Below are 20,191 nucleotides of genomic sequence, written 5' to 3' on the forward strand. Positions count from 1 at the left end.
GCAGTCAATATTCACTTTTTTTTATTGGGAAGCTGCAATTCATTTTCAACAGCACATCTGTAAATGAAAGGAAATAATCAGCCTTAGTAAAACAAGCCATAGTTGGAATGTTACTGAACAATAACTACTTCACTTGGGAAGCAAACTACAACACAGTTGCACCTTATCTCACCATTTTAAACATATGTAACGTAGTTGCAAATTATAGAAATTGACTGTGGAACCGGCTTCTTGCATTATTCAACACCATGTGAAAAAATTAAGTATTTCTCAGTGATTTTGCTACTTTTAAAGTTTTACTGCACACAACAGTATCAATGTCAGCAATTGTTTTTGCCATTATCAACTTGTCACCTTTGACAATTTGGAATTGAAATTAAAGTGTATTTGTCAGTGCATAACTTCTCAATGCCACTGACAAAAATACTATTTATTTCCATTGTTGGATCCATCCAATGAATCATTATTAATTCACAATAGGCCTACATTTAGACAATTAAAATGGTAAACAGATTTTTTTTAAACAAGGCCCAAAGAGAAGACATTTTGTGCAAATTACATAGTCAGTGATGGCTCTTAAAAATAACATGTAACAGCTGACCTGATTACAATGAATGTGTACTACAGAGTTAGCTACTGTAACATTTACTTACTGTATTCCCATGTTTAATTGCTCTAGTTAGTCATATTTAAAGACAATTTATGGATAAATCATTGTAGCAATAATTTTCTTTGTGCGCATGAGATTAGATGCATTCAGATACACCACCATTGCCACTAACCTAAGGATTGCTTACACAACACAGGAAGCAAGGGAACATTCAGGCAGCATTAAAAGAACATTGTGCAAAATCACAAAAACAGAAGAATAAGAAGTAAAAGGCTTTCCATCAAACACATCCTAAATAGACTTTGCAACTACAATATCAGCCATTATAAAAACGGATTCATTAGGTAAGAATATTCTCAATATTTGGGATCAAAGGGCATAGGACCCAACTCTATTTTTACATCAGCCATGTGTCTGTCTGTGTTCCGCCCTGCTCTGCTCCACTTCCTCTCTCTTTGTGGCCGGGGCCGGGCCCTCTGTTGATTGCGCTGCTGCTGCTTGGCCAGTCTCTCTTTAGTATCCGTATCTGGCCCCTCAAAGGGTCTACTGTGAGTTGACAAACAGAAATGTCAGAATATGTTAAAGTTTTACCCCCTCAAAATGATATGTTAACACAACTTCCTTTTGAAAAAACAGTTATGAAAACTATAAACTTACCTTGACCCATAACGTTTTGAGTAGGTATCTCCAAAGAAGTGCCTGTAGACATACTCGTCAAGATCTTCAAAGACGTCATCGTTGTGGCCATGGTATTCATCCATGTCCTCCAGGTAGTCTTCCACACCACTGACAAAGTCTGTGAACAGCATCTGATCGTGGATGAAGATGCCGTTGTGAAAGAAATTGTTAGTAAAGCTCTCCAGCTCAGTCCAGTGGTGGAAGTGGTCAACCTCCTGCTGGAGGTAGCTGTGAAGCAGCTGGTTGAACTCATCTGCTCTTATGGGGTCCATGGCTTTGTTGAAGAGGCTCATGGATTCTTGGTAGGCACAGTCGAAAACCCCAGAGCAACCTTTGGGCACTCCTCTTTGTTGGTTCTCAGCGTCTGGGTCCTCCTCAACTTTACCCCCTGACTTACGGGTGTTACGGTGTGCCTGGAAAGAGTCGTCAGTGGATTTACGAGGGTGACGATGCAGGGGCTTGTGGGTTCTGGGCTGCCATGGTTCCTCGTCTGAGTGCTTGTTTCCATGGTCTCTATGATGCTCCTGCTGCTCACGGTGCTCAGTCTTGGCATCCTTCCTCTCGTGAAACCTCCGATCGTGAGGCCGGTAAGTCTTGTCCATCATACGTGAAGCAGAGTCCTTGAAGTTGCGGAAGGTGGATTTCACAGAATCAGAGAACTTCCTCAGATTCTCCTTCACAGCCTCTTTGGCTTTCGTTATCTGCTCTTTGTGATGGTGCACAAACTCCTTGGTGGAGTTCTTCACTGCATCAAAAGTGTCTTTCACCTTCCCTATCACGCTGTCCTTGGGCTTCTTGACTTTGGCCTGCTTGTCTCCCTTGGCCCTCTCCTCTTTGGTTTCCACATAGAGCCTCTCCCAAAGGTCGGAGCGCTGCTGCTCAAAGCTCAGCTTCTTCTCCAACTCCATGAGCCGTGACTGCAGCTCCTCTGTCTCCGGGTCGGCCTCTCCTCCGACCCTGGTGTTGCGGCTGCTCAGCTGCTCCCTCAGCTGGTTGGTCACCCTCCGCTCATTATCCAGCTCCCTCCTCAGCGTCTGGGCCTCAGCCATCAGGGCCTCCCTCTGGCTCAGGAAGCTGCGGAGGCGCTGCTTCTCCTCCTCCAGGTGGTCCTTCAGCCTCTGGTTCTCAGACAGTATGGAGTCGGCCCCAGCCCCCGTGTCCTCCAGGTCTCGGATCTGGGAGCGCAGGTTCCTCAGCTCCTCCTGAAGGGTGGACAGGGACTCCTCCTCACGCTCCAGGGAGCTCTTCAGCAGCTGGTTCTCCACCATCAGGTGATTCTGCTGAGACTCAATCTTAACCCTCTCCTCGCCAGTCTGCTTCAGTTTCACGACCAAGTCTTCTTTCTGGGCCTTGTTTCAAAACAAAAATACATAATTTGTTATGTACCTACAAAAGGAGTATTAGCAAAACGCTTAACATACACTACCGTTCAAAAGTTTGGGGTGACGAGTTTCAGAAGAAAGTTATTTGTTTCTGGCCATTTTGAGCCTGTAATTGAACCCACAATTGCTGATGCTCCAGATACTCAACTACATTTGACATTTTTTTTTTTTGTCTCAAGAAGCCCAGTTTTATTGCTTCTTTAATCAATCAGCACAACAATTTTCAGCTGTGATAACATAATTGCAAAAGGGCTTTCTAATGATCAATTAGCCTTTTAAAATGATACATTTGGATTAGCAAACATAACGTGCCATTGGAACACAGGACTGATGGTTGCTGATAATGGGCCTCTGTACGCCTATGTAGATATTCCATTAAAAGTCTGCAGTTTCCAGCTACAATAGCCATTTACATTAACAATGTCTACACTGTATTTCTGAATAATTTGACGTTATTTTAAATGGACAAAAAAAAAATATTCTTTCGAAAACAAGGACATTTCTAAGTGACCCCAAACTTTTGAACGGTAGTGTATGAACAACAAGGGGAACCGTAAGGCTTAAATTAATAATGAAGATGGTTAAAAGTGAAACAAAATTATATTTCTTCACATTCAGACAAATAAACGACAAATCAATTAATGGTGAATTTTGTTGCAGTATTTTAATCTTTAGAAATTAGTCCACATTCAATTTATATTGAAAGATCCACCACTAGTGTTACATTTGAACTGTAACTTGTACTTGCATGTTACCTGTAGCTGGGCCTGTTTGGATCTGAGATCCTGGTTCTCTTTAGTAAGCTTGTCCATAATCCCTGTGAGAGACAGCACCATGTCACTCTTGTCCTTTAGGTCTTCTCTCAGACTCTTAACCACGTCCTAAACGTGTGGAAACAGCATCACCAAAGTGAGCAAAAGCATTGCTATAAGATGAGAACCCTCTTAAACCTAATCTCACTCTACAGTTAAGTGGAGTGGCAAAAATGGTTCAAGGGGGCAAGAAGCCATCAAAAACAAAATCGTAGAGAATCCTTGCATATAAAAATATTTATTGAAGATGAATAGTCACGTAACATGGAGAGTTTAAATGCGAGATCACAAAAATATAGCTGCGAGCAGCAATGAACGGGGTTCACAGGATGAAAGGACAAAATATCAGTTGAAGGGGCCTCCAGAGTGGTGCAGTGGTCTAAGGCACTGCATCACAGTGCTAGCTGTGCCACTAGAGATCCTGGTTCGAGTCCAGAATCTGTTGCAGCCGGAGACCCATGGGGCGGCGCACAATTGGCCCAGCGTCGTCCAGGTTAGGGGAGGGTTTGGCCGGCAGGGATGTTATTGCCCCATCGTGCACTAGCGACTCCTGTGGCGGGCCGGGCGCAGTGCACGCTGACACAGTCGCCAGGTGTACAGTATTTCCTCCGACACATTGGTGCGGCTGGCTTCCGGGTTAAGCATGCATTGTGTCAAGAAGCAGTGCGGCTCGGTTGGGTTGTGTTTCGGAGGACACACAGCTCTCGACCTTCGCCTCTCCCGTGTCCGTACGGGAGTTGCAGCGATGGGACAAGACTGTAACTACCAATTGGATACCACGAAATTGGGGAGAAAAACTGGTAAAAAAATATATATATATCAGTTGAATAACAAAGGAAGCACTATCTTCCTTTATGTGCAATCAGTGAAAGCATTGAGAAGAAGATTATGAAAGTATTTTTAACATTAGCATATGTGCTAACATGCACCTATAGGTACAGTGCGGACATATTTGAATGCAGCAACAAAAAAAAAGTTAACTATTAAAGCCTTATGTAATGAGTCTAAATACAACATCTGGAGTGAATCTGATGTATGGTTCATGAGGAAAATATGACTGCAGATGATTTTGAGCATTAGCATTACATATGCAAAGAATGAGTTGTTAATAGTTTCCTGGTTTTTGAGATATTTTAGCATATTAGCGTATACGCATCTACTAGTGTGGCCATCTTTGAATGCATCAACGTTATTAATAATAATAATAATTTGCCATTTAGCAGACGCTTTTATCCAAAGCGACTTACAGTCATTATTCACTCTTTAGGGACTATTTTGATGAGTCCAAAGACCACATTTGGAGTGAATCTGACTTTTAGTCCATGAGAAGATGTTTTAATTATTATTTTAAGCATTAGCATTAGTCAAAAGTGAAATTGTTAAGTTTCCTTATTCTTAAAGATATCAATGCTAAACTTAACATGGTTCATCATGGTAATGTCTTTGATGACCCTAAAAAGTTGATAGGCGATTGTGAAGTGGATTTACAAAGGATTTAAAATGGACACATAAAATCTGATTTCCTGATTATTAATAACTCAGCCATCTTTTAACCAATCCCTTAGCTTTTCTCAAACGAAGTTGGCCCTTCTGGTTTAAAAGTTTTCCAAAATGTTCAAGATGGAGCTAAATCTATCCTGATGGACTTTATGGGTCCTTGAGGCAAATTGGTTCAGCATAAGTAAAGACACCTACATACAAAGTTAAGTCTCTAGGTCAAACAGGGCGGCGGATATGAGGGTTTAAGTGAGACTGCTTATAACACTGCCACCTTTAGGCCAATCGGTGCCATTATTTTTGTCCAAGTTACTCATGACCTCTAGTTTCTGTGTGCCAAATTAGGAAAAAAGTGACCAATCAATGCTTAAGTTATTTGACCATGTCAAGAAAAGAAATATCTAAGCATAACAATAGGTTTCACAAAAACAAGAATAGGCTACAATGTATTTCGATACAATGACCTCATTGCCTAAAGAAACATTTTGCTACTGTGTGTCATACTATTTGAGATCAGAGGAAAATGTAACCATGTTAGATAGTGTTTGACCACTTCCTTTGAGACATAATAAAAAATTAAAATAACATCCTTCTGTGTGGTTGGTGGTGAAGAAGATACATTATTTTGCGAGCAATTTGCTCACTGGAAGGAGCAATAGTGTGCTTTAGTTGAGGCATAAGCATACTTATCATAGAAGTTCGCTTTTCTTGAGATAGAATAGTGAAATGAGTGTACTGACTGAGCATTGCTGTAAAAGTTGTGGATACGTCAATTTAATATTTCTAAAATTGAAACGCTTAAAGTACTTCCTTAAATACGATACTGATAGGACTAGGACTACTGGCACTTTAATGGCTGAAATCAGAATGTGTTCAGTCAAAAAAGAATGAGAGAATTCTATAGCTGAAACAAAGTTCACCAAAGATATATAAAAAACACAAAAAGAAACAGAAAAGTTAGGAAGAAATCAGTTTCTAAGACAGGGAAAGAACATGTATTTTGTTTAATTATGCTAATTTATTTGTGAAGGATAATGAGGAGGGAGGTGGCTTATGATACCTAACCGTATGTATCAAGAACTCTTTGCAGACCTTGTTGATGACATTTGGTCCTTTATGACACTGATGCTGCAGATCTCTTGAATCACCAAGCTCGTTCACTCCACAGATCTTCTCCACAATCTTCTGCCTCTCCTGAAACTGTACTGTGCCTGTGTTAGAATGAAATATTAGACACTCCCATCATTTTCCATAAGCATAGGCATGATTCACCAGATGATAACACACATTCAAGAATAGTAACGCAGAAGCAGAAAAAGTTGTGGGAAATGTCCACATGTTAGGTGCAATAAAAAGTGTTCCCATTCTTGGACAAACAAACATTTCAAGACTTTTCCATGCAGACCAATTCGAATTTCCTAGATTCAAAACTATTTGGTGACATTGATCAGCAGTGGCAAAATGTACACAATAACAGCAATTTGTTATTGTGTGTATTGTTATTGACTTTTTATGACCACACTCGCTGGCAAATTAGAAAACCCCTGACTTTCCATGTGTGGGATGCAGGTGTTGGAAGTCCCTGAAATTCCCTGACCCTTGGGAAAATGGGAACCCATTGTTACCTCACCTTACCAAAGACGGCACAAGAAAGTAATATACAACCACACACAAAAACAGAAAATAAATTGACTTACATTTGTCAAGTGACCCATCATGAGTATCGGGTTTGTAGTCAACTCACAAAATGTGCCACACCTCTATGATTAAGTTTATCAGTCATATTCAGAATTTCAACTTTCAGCCAGCTCTGAGCTGCCAATAACATTGGAAAACTGATTGCTTATTGACTACAACCCAGATACTGTATTACATGTTTACATTTTAGCCATTTAGCAGACACTCATCCAGAGTGACTTACAAGAGCGATTAGGGTTAAGTGCCTTGCTCAAAGGCACAGACAGATTTTTGACCTAGTCGGCTCGGGGATACGAATCAGCGTCCTTTCGGTTACTGGCCCAACCCTCTTAACCACTAGGCTACCTGCCGCCCTATGACTGAATGATTTGTTTCTGCACATAACAAACATTCTGATGAGGATGGATTCAAGAGGTCAACAGAAGCACTGTAATTCTCTTTTCACTATCTTAATAGGATGTGTATCCTTTCAATATGATCACATCTATCTACATGTAGGCACTTGACATGCTTTGCATAATCCCACTAAACACACATAGGTTTAGTTTGTGCTATTCAAAACTACTATGCGGTGATGACACATGACATTCACATGACATTATCATGACTTATGCACCTAAGCAAGTTGAGTTAGACAATTACCCTCAAACCATCCACTCCATACTGTACCTTCAAATGTTCCTAGAACACAAAACCAACACAAGTTAAAACAGCTAAAACAGCCCTCCTTGTGAATTCCTTTTACCAATGATTCCATACTCATAATGAGCAACATTGAAATTCTTCATCACATACAGTACCAGTCAAAAGTTTGGAAACACCTACTCACTCATTCAAGGGTTTTTCCTTATTTTTTTTTTACTATTTTCTACATTGTAGAATAATAGTGAAGACATCAAAACTATGAAATAACACATATAGAATCATGTAGTAACCAAAAAAGTCTTCAACAAATCAAAATATATTTTACATTTTAGATTCATCAAAGTAGCCACCCTTTGCCTTTGACAGCTTGGCATTCTCTCAACCAGCTTCACCTGGAATGCTTTTCCAACAGTCTTGAAGGAGTTCCCACAAACTGAGCACTTGTTGGCTGCTTTTCCTTCACTCTGCGGTCCGACTCATCCCAAACCATCTCAATTGGGTTGCAGTCGGGTGATTGGAGGCCAGGTCACCTGATGCAGCACTCCATCACTCTCCTTCTTGGTCAAATAGCCCTTACACAGCCTGGAGGTGTGTTGGGTCATTGTCCTGTTGAAAAACAAATGATAGTCCCACTAAGTGCAAACCAGATGGGATGGCGTATCACTGCAGAATGCTGTGGTAGTCATGCTGGTTAAGTGTGCCTTGAATTCTAAGTAAATCACTGACAGAGTCACCAGCAAAGCACCCCCACACCATCACACCTCCTCCTCCATGCTAACACGGTGGGAACCAGACATGTGGAGATCATCCGTTCACCTACTCTGCGTCTCACAAAGACACGGCGGTTGGAACCAAAAATCTCAAATTTGGACTCATCAGACCAAAGGACAGATTTCCACCGGTCTAATGTCCATTGCTTGTGTTTCTTGGCCCAAGCAAGTCTCTTCTTCTTATTGGTGTCCTTTAGTAGTGGTTTCTTTGCAGCAATTCGACCATGAAGGCCTGATTCACGCAGTCTCCTCTGAACAGTTGATGTTGAGATGTGTCTGTTACTTGAACTCAGTGAAGCATTTATTTGGGCTGCAATTTCTGAGGATGGTAACTCTAATGTACTTATCCTCTGCAGCAGAGGTAACTCTGGGTCTTCCTTTCCTGTGGCGGTCCTCATGAGAGCCAGTTTCATCATAGCGCTTGATGGTTTTTGCGACTGCACTTGAAGAAACTTTCAAAGTTCTTGAAATGTTCCGTATTGACGTTTCGCTTTGCTTATTTGAGCTGTTCTTGCCACAATATGGACTTTGTCTTTTAACAAATAGGGCTATCTTCTGTATACCAACCCTATTTTTTTCTTCTATCTTGTCACAACACAACTGATTGGCTCAAACGCATTAAGGAAAGAAATTCCACAAATTAACTTAACAAGGCACACCTGTTAATTGAAATGCATTCCAGGTGACTACCTCATGAAGCTGGTTGAGAGAATGCCAAGAGTGTGCAAAGCTGTCATCAAGGCAAAGGGTGGCTACTTTGAAGAATCTCAAATATAACATATATTTTGATTTGTTTAACACTTTTTTTGGTTACTACATGATTCCATATGTGTTATTTCATAGTTTTGATGTTTTCACTATTATTCTACAATGTAGAAAATAATAAAAATAAAGAAAAACCCTGGAATGAGTAAGTGTGTCCAAACTTTTGACTGGTACTGTATGTACCAATACTTTCCCATGATGCTTACCATAGAAGTGACCAAAGCCCATGCTGATGGCAATGAGGAGGGCTACTAGGATACATTTGTTGAGGGTGCCGCTGACATGGCCTTGAGGTGGGGGAGCAACGCGAGGTTCTTGCTGCACCTCCTCCTCCTGTACCTCCTTCTGCTCCTCCTCTAGAGTCTCCTCTCGGTCACTGTGGTCAGACTCCTGCACCTCCTCTCCAGGCTCAGCCACAGAGCTAGTGGTGCTCTTCCTCACCCTGCGCCTCCGCACTACTGGGGTGACCTGCTGTTCTTCCTCATCCTCACTGCTGCTGGAGTCTGCAACCACAGGCTGCTCCACAGGGAAAACTGCAACATACACACACCCACACAAACAATCATTAGTGCACTGAACCATAATTACAAGGTAGATACGTAGTAGGTTGACATGCTTGTAAACCATGCGTATGCTGCTAAAATCATTAAGCACATTGCTGCTTGAAATATTGTTTTAATTGCCCTCATTGATCTAGTAGCAAAGTGCGGTCCATGGCAATATATCAAGTCTCCATTCAATTCTAATTAAAGAGCAACTGCCCCTAAAAAGCAACTTCTCGTTTTGAAAACAGCCTATGTGGCATCGATATGAGTCAGAAACAGTTATTCTACTGTCAAAATTGACTACAAAGTGTAAATGGGATAATTTTGGTCAACAAAGATTTGTGAGATGATAGGAAAAAATAGAATGTCACAGAATGAAGGGTACCGTAACAGTTTTCCTTGGGTTGGGTTAATTCCATCCTGCCCACAGCTGGCAGCACCCAAGTAATCATCAATTCAGCGCTCAGCTGCAGGCGCCCCGATCGTAATGCCCATGGTCAATTTGGTATGACATTCGATATCCCTATGGGGCTATTTAGTGACCTTCAGTAAATTACACAATGTACATGGGACAATATTTTTAAATGTCAATAGCTCAAAATTTACTTAAACTTAAATACCTCAAACCAGCTATAAATTGTGGAAATTCAAATATTGAAAGAATTGAATGAGACAACTAAAAGATGTGCAACATGAAAATATTGTCCCATTTACATTGTGTAATTTATTGACGGTCCCTAACTAGCCCTAGCTATAGGTTATCCAATGTCAAACCAACTTTGCCACAGCGGCACACCAGGGCACACCAGCGGCTGAAGCTAATTGGCTAAATAAGTTGGCTAGCACAAACTAGCCTAGGCGACATCAAGACAAGACCTGGCTAGCCTTTCAAGTTATCTAGAAGGGTGAGTGCTTGTGTACTGTGTTGGCAGAGTGATTGTACAAACACTTGCCATGTGCAAACACACACAAGAGACATCCACATTAAACCACACCCCCCCAAGGCAACTCTTATTTGGCTTCGGTCATGGCTGCTGCATTTCTCAATGACCACGCTCAAAACCTAGGCCAAAACAGGAAGTTCAGCCCCCTTTAAAGCCTATACATTGTTGTTTGTAAAGCAGGGCTCTCCAACCCTGTTCCTGGAGAGCTACCGTCCTGTAGGTTCACTCCAACCCTAGTTTAGCACACCTGATTCTAATAATTAGCTGGTTGAAAAGCCGAACATTTACATTTTAGTCATTTAGCAGACGCTCTTATCCAGAGCGACTTATAGTTAGTGAGTGCATACATTTTCATACTGCCCCCCCGTGGGAAACGAACCCACAACCCTGGCGTTGCAAGCGCCATGCTCTACCAACTGAGCTACAGGGGACCCATGTGAGTTACAACAGAGGTTGGCGCAAAAACCTACAGGACGGTAGCTCTCCAGGAACAGGGTTGGAGACCCCTGTTGTAAAGCTAGGCTTCGTGACATTGGTGCACATTAAACTGGGGAAACAAAAATAATGCTTTAGTCTTCCAGAGGAAATGCCAAACCTGAAAAACTGGCCCACATTGCTGTGAAAATTATTGTGCTTATGTTTTGCTTAACAACCAATAACCATTGATTGCAAAATCTGATTAAGACATCCCTCTGGTAATGGGAGCAACATGTAAACAACATGCCTCAGTATCAAGTTTCATCTAGGTTACATGATCACAGAGGTGACCCCTAGCCTAAAATTAAAAGAGAAATACAGGAGACACAGACTAACAACTAATCAAATATTCTGATGATTATATTTGAGAATGTTTGTATATAGGCTAGGCTAATTATACATCAGGTATATCAGTCAAACCAATGACATTCTGCCAAATCATCACTGGGACAACTTCCAGTTGTTAAGCCGAAAAAAACACACACCATGCTGAAATACCACGCAAGTGTTTTGTTTCACACATTTAGTGGCGGTTGCAACACCCTTCAAAAGAAGCAGAACTTGTTTACATCGTCGGACAGCATTTGCCCTGACAACAGCTTCCCAGGGTAGGCCTGCTACATTGTGTTGAGCAAGACAAGCAGCACACTATCATATTCACACCAGTCCAGTTTATACCACCTGAGAGAGAACAGCTGCCAGATATCTGCCCTTTCAGATGACAGCCCAAGTCCCACAGACTTTGTGGAAGCTTCCAGTGGCCCATCATCAGCCTGGCTTTAGGACAAGGGGAAGGGAAAGGGATAGGAAGGAGTGCTTTGTTGGTTTCTTCTGTTTGTCGTCATGCCCTATCTGTTCTCTAATCCACTTACGCTGCTTGATCATCACCAGACCATCAAACCTTGCATGGAAACATCTCTAACTTTGAACTGTGAAGATAGATACAAATGTATCTCAATTCTCCAATTTATCTCATACTGGAATTCATTTAAACATCCCCTAAAGGGTGTGTTGGGTTGCCCTACCAGTCTCTGCAGCACTGAAGGTGTATTGGCTGCTGGAGGAGGTGCCCAGGTAGAGCTCCTCACTGGCTGCTCCCTCTTCCTCCTCCACTGTCTGCTCATCCCAAGGCCCGAGCTCAGACTCCCTCGTGTCCCCCAGAGTCACAATGTCAGAGTGGTCGCTGGAGGAGCACAGAGTCACATGCTCGTCCCCTGCCACCTCACCTCCAGCCTGCAGAGGATATTCCACATGGTTGGCATAGGGACTGGAAACATAGCGACATCGGAATCATACAAATATACAGCTGAAGAATGTTTTGTTTTTACCCCTCACCTCAGAAGAAGACAATGTCTCGTCTAAGGTTTCTTCTTTCAGAGTGGCATCAAGAGATAACTCACCCCTCTCCTCAGTGCACTCAGCTGAAACATATTTAGAGGACATTTAACATTTGAAGACAAGTTGAATACACACCATCTACTGTGAGCATATAACATCTCAATACCGCTATAAAATGTGTTTCATTACAGATGGTTAAACCAAATTATGTAGTGTTTTTCTGATAAATGTATATTACAATGTTGTAACAGTTTTAACCCAGTTGTCAAGAGATTTTTTTTTAAATATGCCTCGATTTTTCAAAGTGGCTTAATTTGTCACAACAGGGCATATGGTAACTCCTCCTACCAGAGAGAGAGGCGGGTTGGTTCTGCAGCAGCTCTGGCTCCAGCACTGCACTCTCTGGAAGATCAGGCCCACATTCCAGGCCGTTCTCTGGCCCCAGGGCCTCAATATCTGAACCCTTAGAAACAAGCCTACCATATTAGCCTACCACATTTTAGACAACCCTACATGAAGATATACCGTACTATGGTCTCCAGTTCACTGCATTAACCATCAGACTTTCAAATTAATCTAGACAGTCGGCATAATGGCAATGACTGGCAAAAAGGCACTCAAGAAGTAACTAAGATGACATGAAACTTTGAAAGAGTAAGTCACTGTAACAGTAATATCCATAGGCCAGTCCCATTAGAGTGCACTGAGGAATTTCAAGGGCTCTGGTTCCTAGTACTGGACTATTGGTCCTACAAGGGTTACCTGAGAGGGACTCAGGTGCTCAGGCTGATGGGGAATCAAATAAGGACCCAGGTAGGGTCAGGAAGACTTGACTTACCTCATTACTAATGATAGTCCACCCACAGGAGGACTCTGTGTCACTTGAGCTCTCTGACATGGCTCCGCCAGCTAGTAAAAACAATGGAGCACACTGTAAAAAAACGCATGGGGATTTTTTATTTTTTGCACAAGAGGAACATTTGAATACTCAAATGCAAAATGTATCATTCTGCATAAAACCACGGTTCACTGATATGACATTGAGATAAGAGAGTTCACAACAACAGTACACAGACATTGCAGCATAATGCATGCCTTGCTGACAGGGGAATGTCTAGCTCTCGAAAACCCTTCTTCTCCATATGTAGGGTTTTCAGCCATTACATTCGACTACATTTGGCTCCATGTAAACTACAATTCCGACATTGTGTTTTAACATTTAGAAAAGTCAATCATCGCTTTCAAAACGGTTTTCGAAACATATGCTGATATGCCATGTCAGCAAGAAATACTCTTCAAATAAAAAAGAGACACTTACTGTAGCAGTTTTGCACAGATTCATACACTGTGTGTGCCTCCAGTTGACGAACTACACTTCCTCCCCAGTTAGCTTACACCAAAGATTATGGATATACTGACAAGATACGCGTCTCCCTAACAATGGGAGTCGTTGTCCACAAAGCGGCACGGCGGGCTGTCTAGCTCCTGTCTATCCATTCTTTGGGTTGGTGGATACATCTTATTATTGTAATCCTTTTTTCAATATTCGATGAGGGTTGTTGACGTCAACCACCTGTATTCAATGGAGAGAGATGCTATGCTACTAGCCTCATGCCATGAATATGCATAGCCATCTCGAGACAACTCTGATATAAAGTGTTTTTTCTCAAAGTTGCCGGGATATCACGTGTCCTACTTATATCAGTACACTTGTAACAACTTATGCATCACAAAACTTATATTCGAGCAAATAAGCCATTCATTTTTTTGTTGACCAAATTCAACACTCTCATTGACCTCCATACAAAAACTCCTTGCTCAGTAGGCGAAAAAACGCCACCTAAAGGAGGGAGACAGATTTTCTGCCGAGTTGGGCCTCGATCTTCCTCTCTGCTTACACACAGGTGTTCTGAACACACTAGATACCTCATTAGCACAGGTGGCGAACTATGTCTTCCATAAACAAGCGCTGTAATGTGGCCGTGTGGGAACACTAACCCTATAAAAGGTGTGTAGTAATAACCTTTTGTTTTTTGACAAATATGTTTTACTGATATGAAAGATACATTACTTATGTTTCCAAAACAGTACCGCAAGCGATGCGTGTTAATGTTTAGAGCAAGCGTCGGGACACTTAACACAACCCCCCCGTCAGAAGATACTATCGTCAATAGGTGCTAAAGTAGTTTGCGTCTATGAATGGGGTAGGGAATGTCATGCTGACCCCCTTTGCTGGTGAACGATTGCACCCATGCCCCATTTTTTGGGGAGATCGAAAACTACTTGTATGTTTCTCTGTATAGGCCTAATCTTTCAGCAGCAGAACATGATAAAGAGTTGATATAGCTTTCAGAGTACCCAGTAGTGGTTGTGTAGAACGTGGGTTGTAGGTGGCAAATGTCAATCCCACCACAACAACAACATTTTAGTATACTGTTACTTTACCACATAACTAGTTTACTGGTGAACGAAAACGAAGCATAGTGAGTATTGTTGATATTATTTCTCTACAAACCCAGTTTGGTGTGCATGGTTCAATACATGGGGGCCTGCGTAGCTACACTGTGCAGGATTGCAAAGCTGCTGTCGGCCCCTGCGATGCCGCCAGCTAGTTGGCAAATGAGGAGTCCAATCCGCAATCGATTATTCAACAAATGGATGCCTGAATATATAGCTAGCTACATATGTAGCTATGTAACGTTATTATATGCACATAACTAACAATTATCATGATAAGAAATGACAATCAGGTGAAAATGCGAACGGAAGGGTGTTTTCTGCAAACAGCTGCTGGATAGACTGACATTTAAACAGCTTCTTGCTAGCTACCTACCAGTAATAGCTAGCCGCTAGCACAGTTAGATAAACTAGCTAGCTAACACATCCTAGTAGCTAAGTTATCCTACTCTGTAACGTCAAGAAACAAGAAGTATGACTTACAAACCACTCTAACCTGACAAAACATCAGACAGTAATATCATTACCCAGTAAGTTTCCAACGTAGAAAGTATGAATTTCTGCAAACGATTCTCGATATTGCAGTCACAATTGCGCACTCATTGCTTCATCAATTTCAATTCAACAACAACACAATCAGCGTCTCGTCGGCAGCACTAAAAAGAGTACTTCCGGATCTAGGAAACGTTCTAAATAAAAGTCTCCCACGTAATTGTAGAAAAGTGTCAATAACTTGTATTTATTCATGATATATGAAAAGTAACTTTAAACATGAACAATGAAGGGGGCAGGCAGCAGGGTAAGGTCAGGGGGAGAAGGGGGCAGGCAGCAAGGTAAGGTCAGGGGGAGAAGGGGGCAGGCAGCTGGGTAAGGTCAGGGGGGAGAAGGGGGCAGCAGGGTAAGGTCAGGGGGAGAAGGGGGCAGGCAGCAGGGTAAGGTCAGGGGGAGAAGGGGGCAGGCAGCTGGGTAAGGTCAGGGGGGGAGAAGGGGGCAGCAGGGTAAGGTCAGGGGGAGAAGGGGACAGGCAGCAGGGTAAATTCAGGGCTTGCTCAGACACTGAAAGAGAGGACACAAAGACCTCTGGATTATTCTGCTATTTTAATTGCAATTAATTCTGTTATGCAGCACAATGAAGAGATTGATAATGCATTTTGGAAGGAAGTTGCCCAAATTCTGCAATGGTCAACTGCTACAAAAAACACAGAAAGGATTCATGTCGGGTGGCTTAAGTGGAAAGATGAGAATGTTGATATAGACCTATGTGCTTGTGTTATGCAGCTAAAGGAAGGAGTAGGCAGGGATAGTAAAGTGGTGGAGTCTGTGCCGGACACTGGTGTTATAATAATAATAATATGCCATTTAGCAGACGCTTTTATCCAAAGCGACTTAAAGTTATGTGTGCATAAATTTTTACGTATGGGTGGTCCCGGGGATCGAACCCACTACCCTGGCGTTACAAGCGCCATGCTCTACCAATTGAGCTACGTGTTAATCAGGTGCTTGAATTAATTGAATCACAGGAAGGAGTAGTAAAGGGTGGACCTAGTGCTATAGTAGGAGTTGACTGTACTGATAGTGACTCTGTTGTGATAAAGTTAACTGCGGAGTTGACCGTACTGATAAAGGCATAGATCAGTATGAAAAAATAAAAATAAAAATGTATGCTCTCACTAACTGTAAGTCGCTCTGGATAAATGACTAAAATGTAAATGTGAATCAGAATAATTTGACACAACAGATTATAACCCCCAAATTTGACACAGAAATTGTATGGGGTGGTCATGATGTTGGGGAGCACCAGAAAGTTAAGACTTGCCAAAAAAAGAAAGAAAAACAAAGTTAAGATGATCATGCTATTTCAATGGCAGTACATGCCATCATGCAGCATAATGACACATTTGATTTCCAATTTTGGGAGGAAGTCGTCAAAACTTTGCAATGGCCAACTGGAACAACCATTGTCACTAATCGTAGTATCAACATTTTTAGGAATATGTGGAACAAGAATAGAAGTAAAGTTCAAAGTCTTGTTAATCAGATTGAGGAACAGGTTGAGTTGACCAACCCTTTGAGCCTGTCACCCATATGTAATGACATAGGAGATAAGGGTGACAGCACAAACTTAAATCAGTGCAACAGCACAAACTTAAATCAGTGCAACACAGTCAAAGACATTACACTAATTGATACAAAAACACCAATCAAACACAAGAGTGGGAAGGAGAAATGCAGTGAAATGTAAATATGGTGAGGAATGGGTCACACAGCAAAAGAAACCCAAAACACTATTTTGTTTCTGAAAATTACCAAATAACAGTAAATGAGCAATGCTAGCATGTGCAAATTGGTATCAATTTGATTGCACTGGCCTATCTCCAGATAGTCAAAAGGATGTAGAATTTGTTACTTTTCTATGCAACTCAGAATCATGTCGAGTTCATGTACAGCCATTGCAAAATGGATTTAGTCTTAAAGCGGACTGTGACACTTTTATACATTCTATTGCTAGTGACAACAAGGTGAAATTAAACAAAATGGTACAAACAGAGAATGTAAATGAGGCTCAGGTTCAAAACCTATTGTCCTGTGGAGAGTTTAAATGAGGGAATGTCAACTGCTCAGAGAAGACCCTCAGACTGCCAACTTAATAAGCAAAATGTACACACTTTTGAGGATAAAGAACCTGCTTCTGATTTACATCCTTATGTAGCCAATAATTCGTATAACGAAGTGTCAGTGGTGCAGCTCAAATCAAATCTCAGACACCCAAGATATTGGGAATTAATACTACCACTTAAAGACAGAAAGTTGTGGTACAAGTTGTCATACAGGTTTATCAGATGAGGAAATCATAAGCTCTATGACAACTGACTCAGATGTACAGCATGTTACTGGAGAGGTTGATGTCTAAATAAGCGAAGATAAACTGAAATGTGTTTTGTCAGATGAGGCTAATTTTGGATGGTTCAGGCATACCACTCCAAATAATGGTATGTTTACATTGACTCGGAATGAATGGGAGAGGGTCCATTTGGAGAGAAGTGGTAGGTACAGTATTTGGTTAGTAGAGAACCTACAGTCTTTTGCACCTCATTTTAGCTGAGACAGTAAACTTTTTCCTCTACAGTGATACAATCCAAAATGTATTCCATATACAGTGAACTGCATTGCTGGCTATGTTCTGTTGCATGGGTAAATAGTCACATTTACATTTGAGCCATTTAGCAGACGCTCTTATCCAGAGCGACTTACAGTTAGTGAGTGCCCCCGTCGGAAACGAACCCACAACCCTGGCGTTGCACGCGCCATGCTTTACCAACTGAGCTACAAACTCTGAATTACCAAATAATTCGTATTTATTAGCAAAAGATAATAAGACAACTGCTGGGCACAGCACATATCATTATGGTTCCACCGAACTAGGATAAGACACGAGGCTTTAAGCCACTAGACTAGGCTATATAATAATCCAGGAATACAGCTCAAGCAAACTGGAAATAAATTAAAACCGTGACAGGATCTGTAAGAACCAAGAAAAACGTTTAAGCATAGCACCAGTCATATACATAATATACAATGACATAAAAAAATATATAGAGTAGTAATTCTCTTTAGTTTAGATTTTCCCTGATGTAGTTACAATTTTATAACAATTGTAACATTATGCACGATGACTCATTCAGATAGCGCTTCACCGCAGACTTTTGTTTTGAAGGAAAAATCGGAAATCCGGAAGTCTTAATGTTGCCACTGGGTCGCGAATGTTGCTGCCATGACGCTAATAACAACATAGAGCTTTTGCGAAGCTGAACAGCGTGGTCACACGTGATGAGAGAGAAGTGTAGTTTTAAGTTTGAGTTTGCATGAATTGAGCACATATCGTTTGCCAAAGTTGGAAACTACTGCTCCCAGTATACTATGGTCTCTGGATCACGTGATTGATCAGCTGAGAAATACATGTGTAGATGTAAACAAAATACTAAACTCGTGATTTTAGTCTACTGCAATGAATATGTCAGTGGGTTGGCTTTATTCAATACGCCTAACTTTTTATGTAAGGTTTTTATAAAAATACACACAAGGCTTAGAATGAAGAGCTATGAAGGAAGGAGGATGATCCTTCCGGTCTAGTACATCTACATCTATGTAAACTGTCGAGTCAAAACCGTTGCTAAGGAGGGTAGCTAGGGTAACCAAAATCCTGAATCCATGACGGAGGTCTGTCCCTTTATACACAATCTATGGTCTGTCCTCCCCAACCAATTATCAAGGTAAGTCTTACTTTAGGAGTTTACAAAGTTTGTCTGAACCTTGTATTGTTTCATAAAGCAGGGTTTCCCAAACTCGGTCCTGGGGCCCCACTGGGTGTTTTGGGTTTTGCCCTAGCGCTACACAGCTGATTAAAATAACCAACTCATCATCAAGCTTTGATTATTTGAATCAGCTGTGTGTTAGGGCGTGTGTGTTAGGGCAATAACCAAAACGTGCACCAGGGGGGAGGGCCCAGGATCGAGTTTAGGAAACCCAGCCATAACGTATGCTGATATTCAGAGAGGCAAGAGGTAAAGAAAGGCCCAAACTCGAATTTGGTCAACAAAAAATGAATGGCTTATTTGCTATGTTTGTTTGATTGAATAGACGTTTCGTAATGCTTAGGTTGTTACAGTGTACTGATAGAAGTAGGACACGTGACATCCCCGCAACTTTGACAAAAAACACTTTATATCGGAGTTGTCTCGAGATGGCTATGCATATTCATGGTATGAGGCTAGTAGCATAGCATCTCTCCATTAAATACAGGCGGTTGACATCAACAACCCTCATCGACTATTTTAAAAAGTATTACAATTATGAGATGTATCCACCAATCCAAAGAAAGGATAGGCGTGCTGCTTTTTGGACAACGACTCCCATTGTTAGGGCAGAGAGACCAGTAGCTTGTCAGTATCCATAATCTTTGTTATATTTTGGGAAAACCGAGTTTGGGAAACCCTGGACTATTTGATATTTATGTTTTATTTGTCATCACCTGACCTTCTAGGTAGACTGTTGCGTAGGCCTATCAATGTCGGCTCCTCAACAGCAGGAACAAAGCAGAGCCCTGTGTGCAAACCCTGGGAATCCTGTTTTCTCATGTATGATGACCCCAGTTGTTAAAGACACTTCTTCTGTGCCATGGGCGAAGCCTCAAAGCCCCTTCTACAAGACCACCTCAAGTGACTATGGTGTTAGTCCTCCAACATTTGAATCATCACCCTGTACCTACCACCCACTTTCACAAAGATTCACAGAAGACCTTGGGAACTGTGGGATGTTCCGTGACAACTCCTTCAATACAAGTCTTGATCGAAGCAGGGTATATGACTGCCCTAACTTGCAAAACACTATCTGATTTGATTGACATGGTATAACATTGTCTTGGTGTTGATTAAACTACCTGTTGGACCTTCACTCCATGGACAATGATTGGTGTCCCGAAAACGCATAAAAGCTGTACATTTAAGTTCTACAATATACTTGTTGTATCATTCTACATACACACAAAGTAAATAATATTTTTACTTGCACTTATG

At 41.5% G+C, this 20,191-nt stretch overlaps 1 protein-coding gene and 1 long non-coding RNA gene across 7 annotated transcripts; one reads left to right on the plus strand and one right to left on the minus strand.

Annotated features, from left to right (window-relative positions):
* Positions 1-4: 4 nt before the first annotated feature.
* Positions 5-15,262, minus strand: LOC121548289 (cell cycle progression protein 1-like). Of its 6 annotated transcripts, none has more exons than XM_045217500.1 (11): positions 15,146-15,262; positions 13,000-13,070; positions 12,510-12,624; positions 12,159-12,244; positions 11,849-12,056; positions 9,064-9,390; positions 7,320-7,358; positions 6,072-6,190; positions 3,426-3,551; positions 1,268-2,637; positions 5-1,156 (listed from the first exon to the last, which is right to left on the minus strand). In XM_045217500.1, exons 2-11 carry the CDS (start codon positions 13,057-13,059, stop codon positions 967-969), a joined length of 2,640 nt encoding a protein of 879 aa, XP_045073435.1. In that variant the 5' UTR covers positions 13,060-13,070; positions 15,146-15,262; the 3' UTR covers positions 5-966. The 6 variants fall into 6 exon arrangements, with proteins under 6 accessions (XP_045073435.1, XP_045073436.1, XP_045073434.1 ...); XM_045217501.1 differs by having other exon boundaries at positions 7,347-7,358; positions 13,000-13,092; XM_045217499.1 differs by having other exon boundaries at positions 13,000-13,092.
* A 3,168-nt stretch (positions 15,263-18,430) lies between these two features.
* LOC123486234 lies at positions 18,431-20,069 on the plus strand. The gene is made up of 2 exons (XR_006659297.1): positions 18,431-18,889; positions 19,660-20,069. It is a non-coding gene; the product is annotated as an uncharacterized LOC123486234 (long non-coding RNA).
* The last annotated feature ends 122 nt before the right edge of the window (positions 20,070-20,191 follow it).

The sequence above is a fragment of the Coregonus clupeaformis genome, unplaced genomic scaffold (assembly GCF_020615455.1).
Source record: "Coregonus clupeaformis isolate EN_2021a unplaced genomic scaffold, ASM2061545v1 scaf1080, whole genome shotgun sequence".
Lineage (NCBI taxonomy): Eukaryota > Metazoa > Chordata > Actinopteri > Salmoniformes > Salmonidae > Coregonus > Coregonus clupeaformis.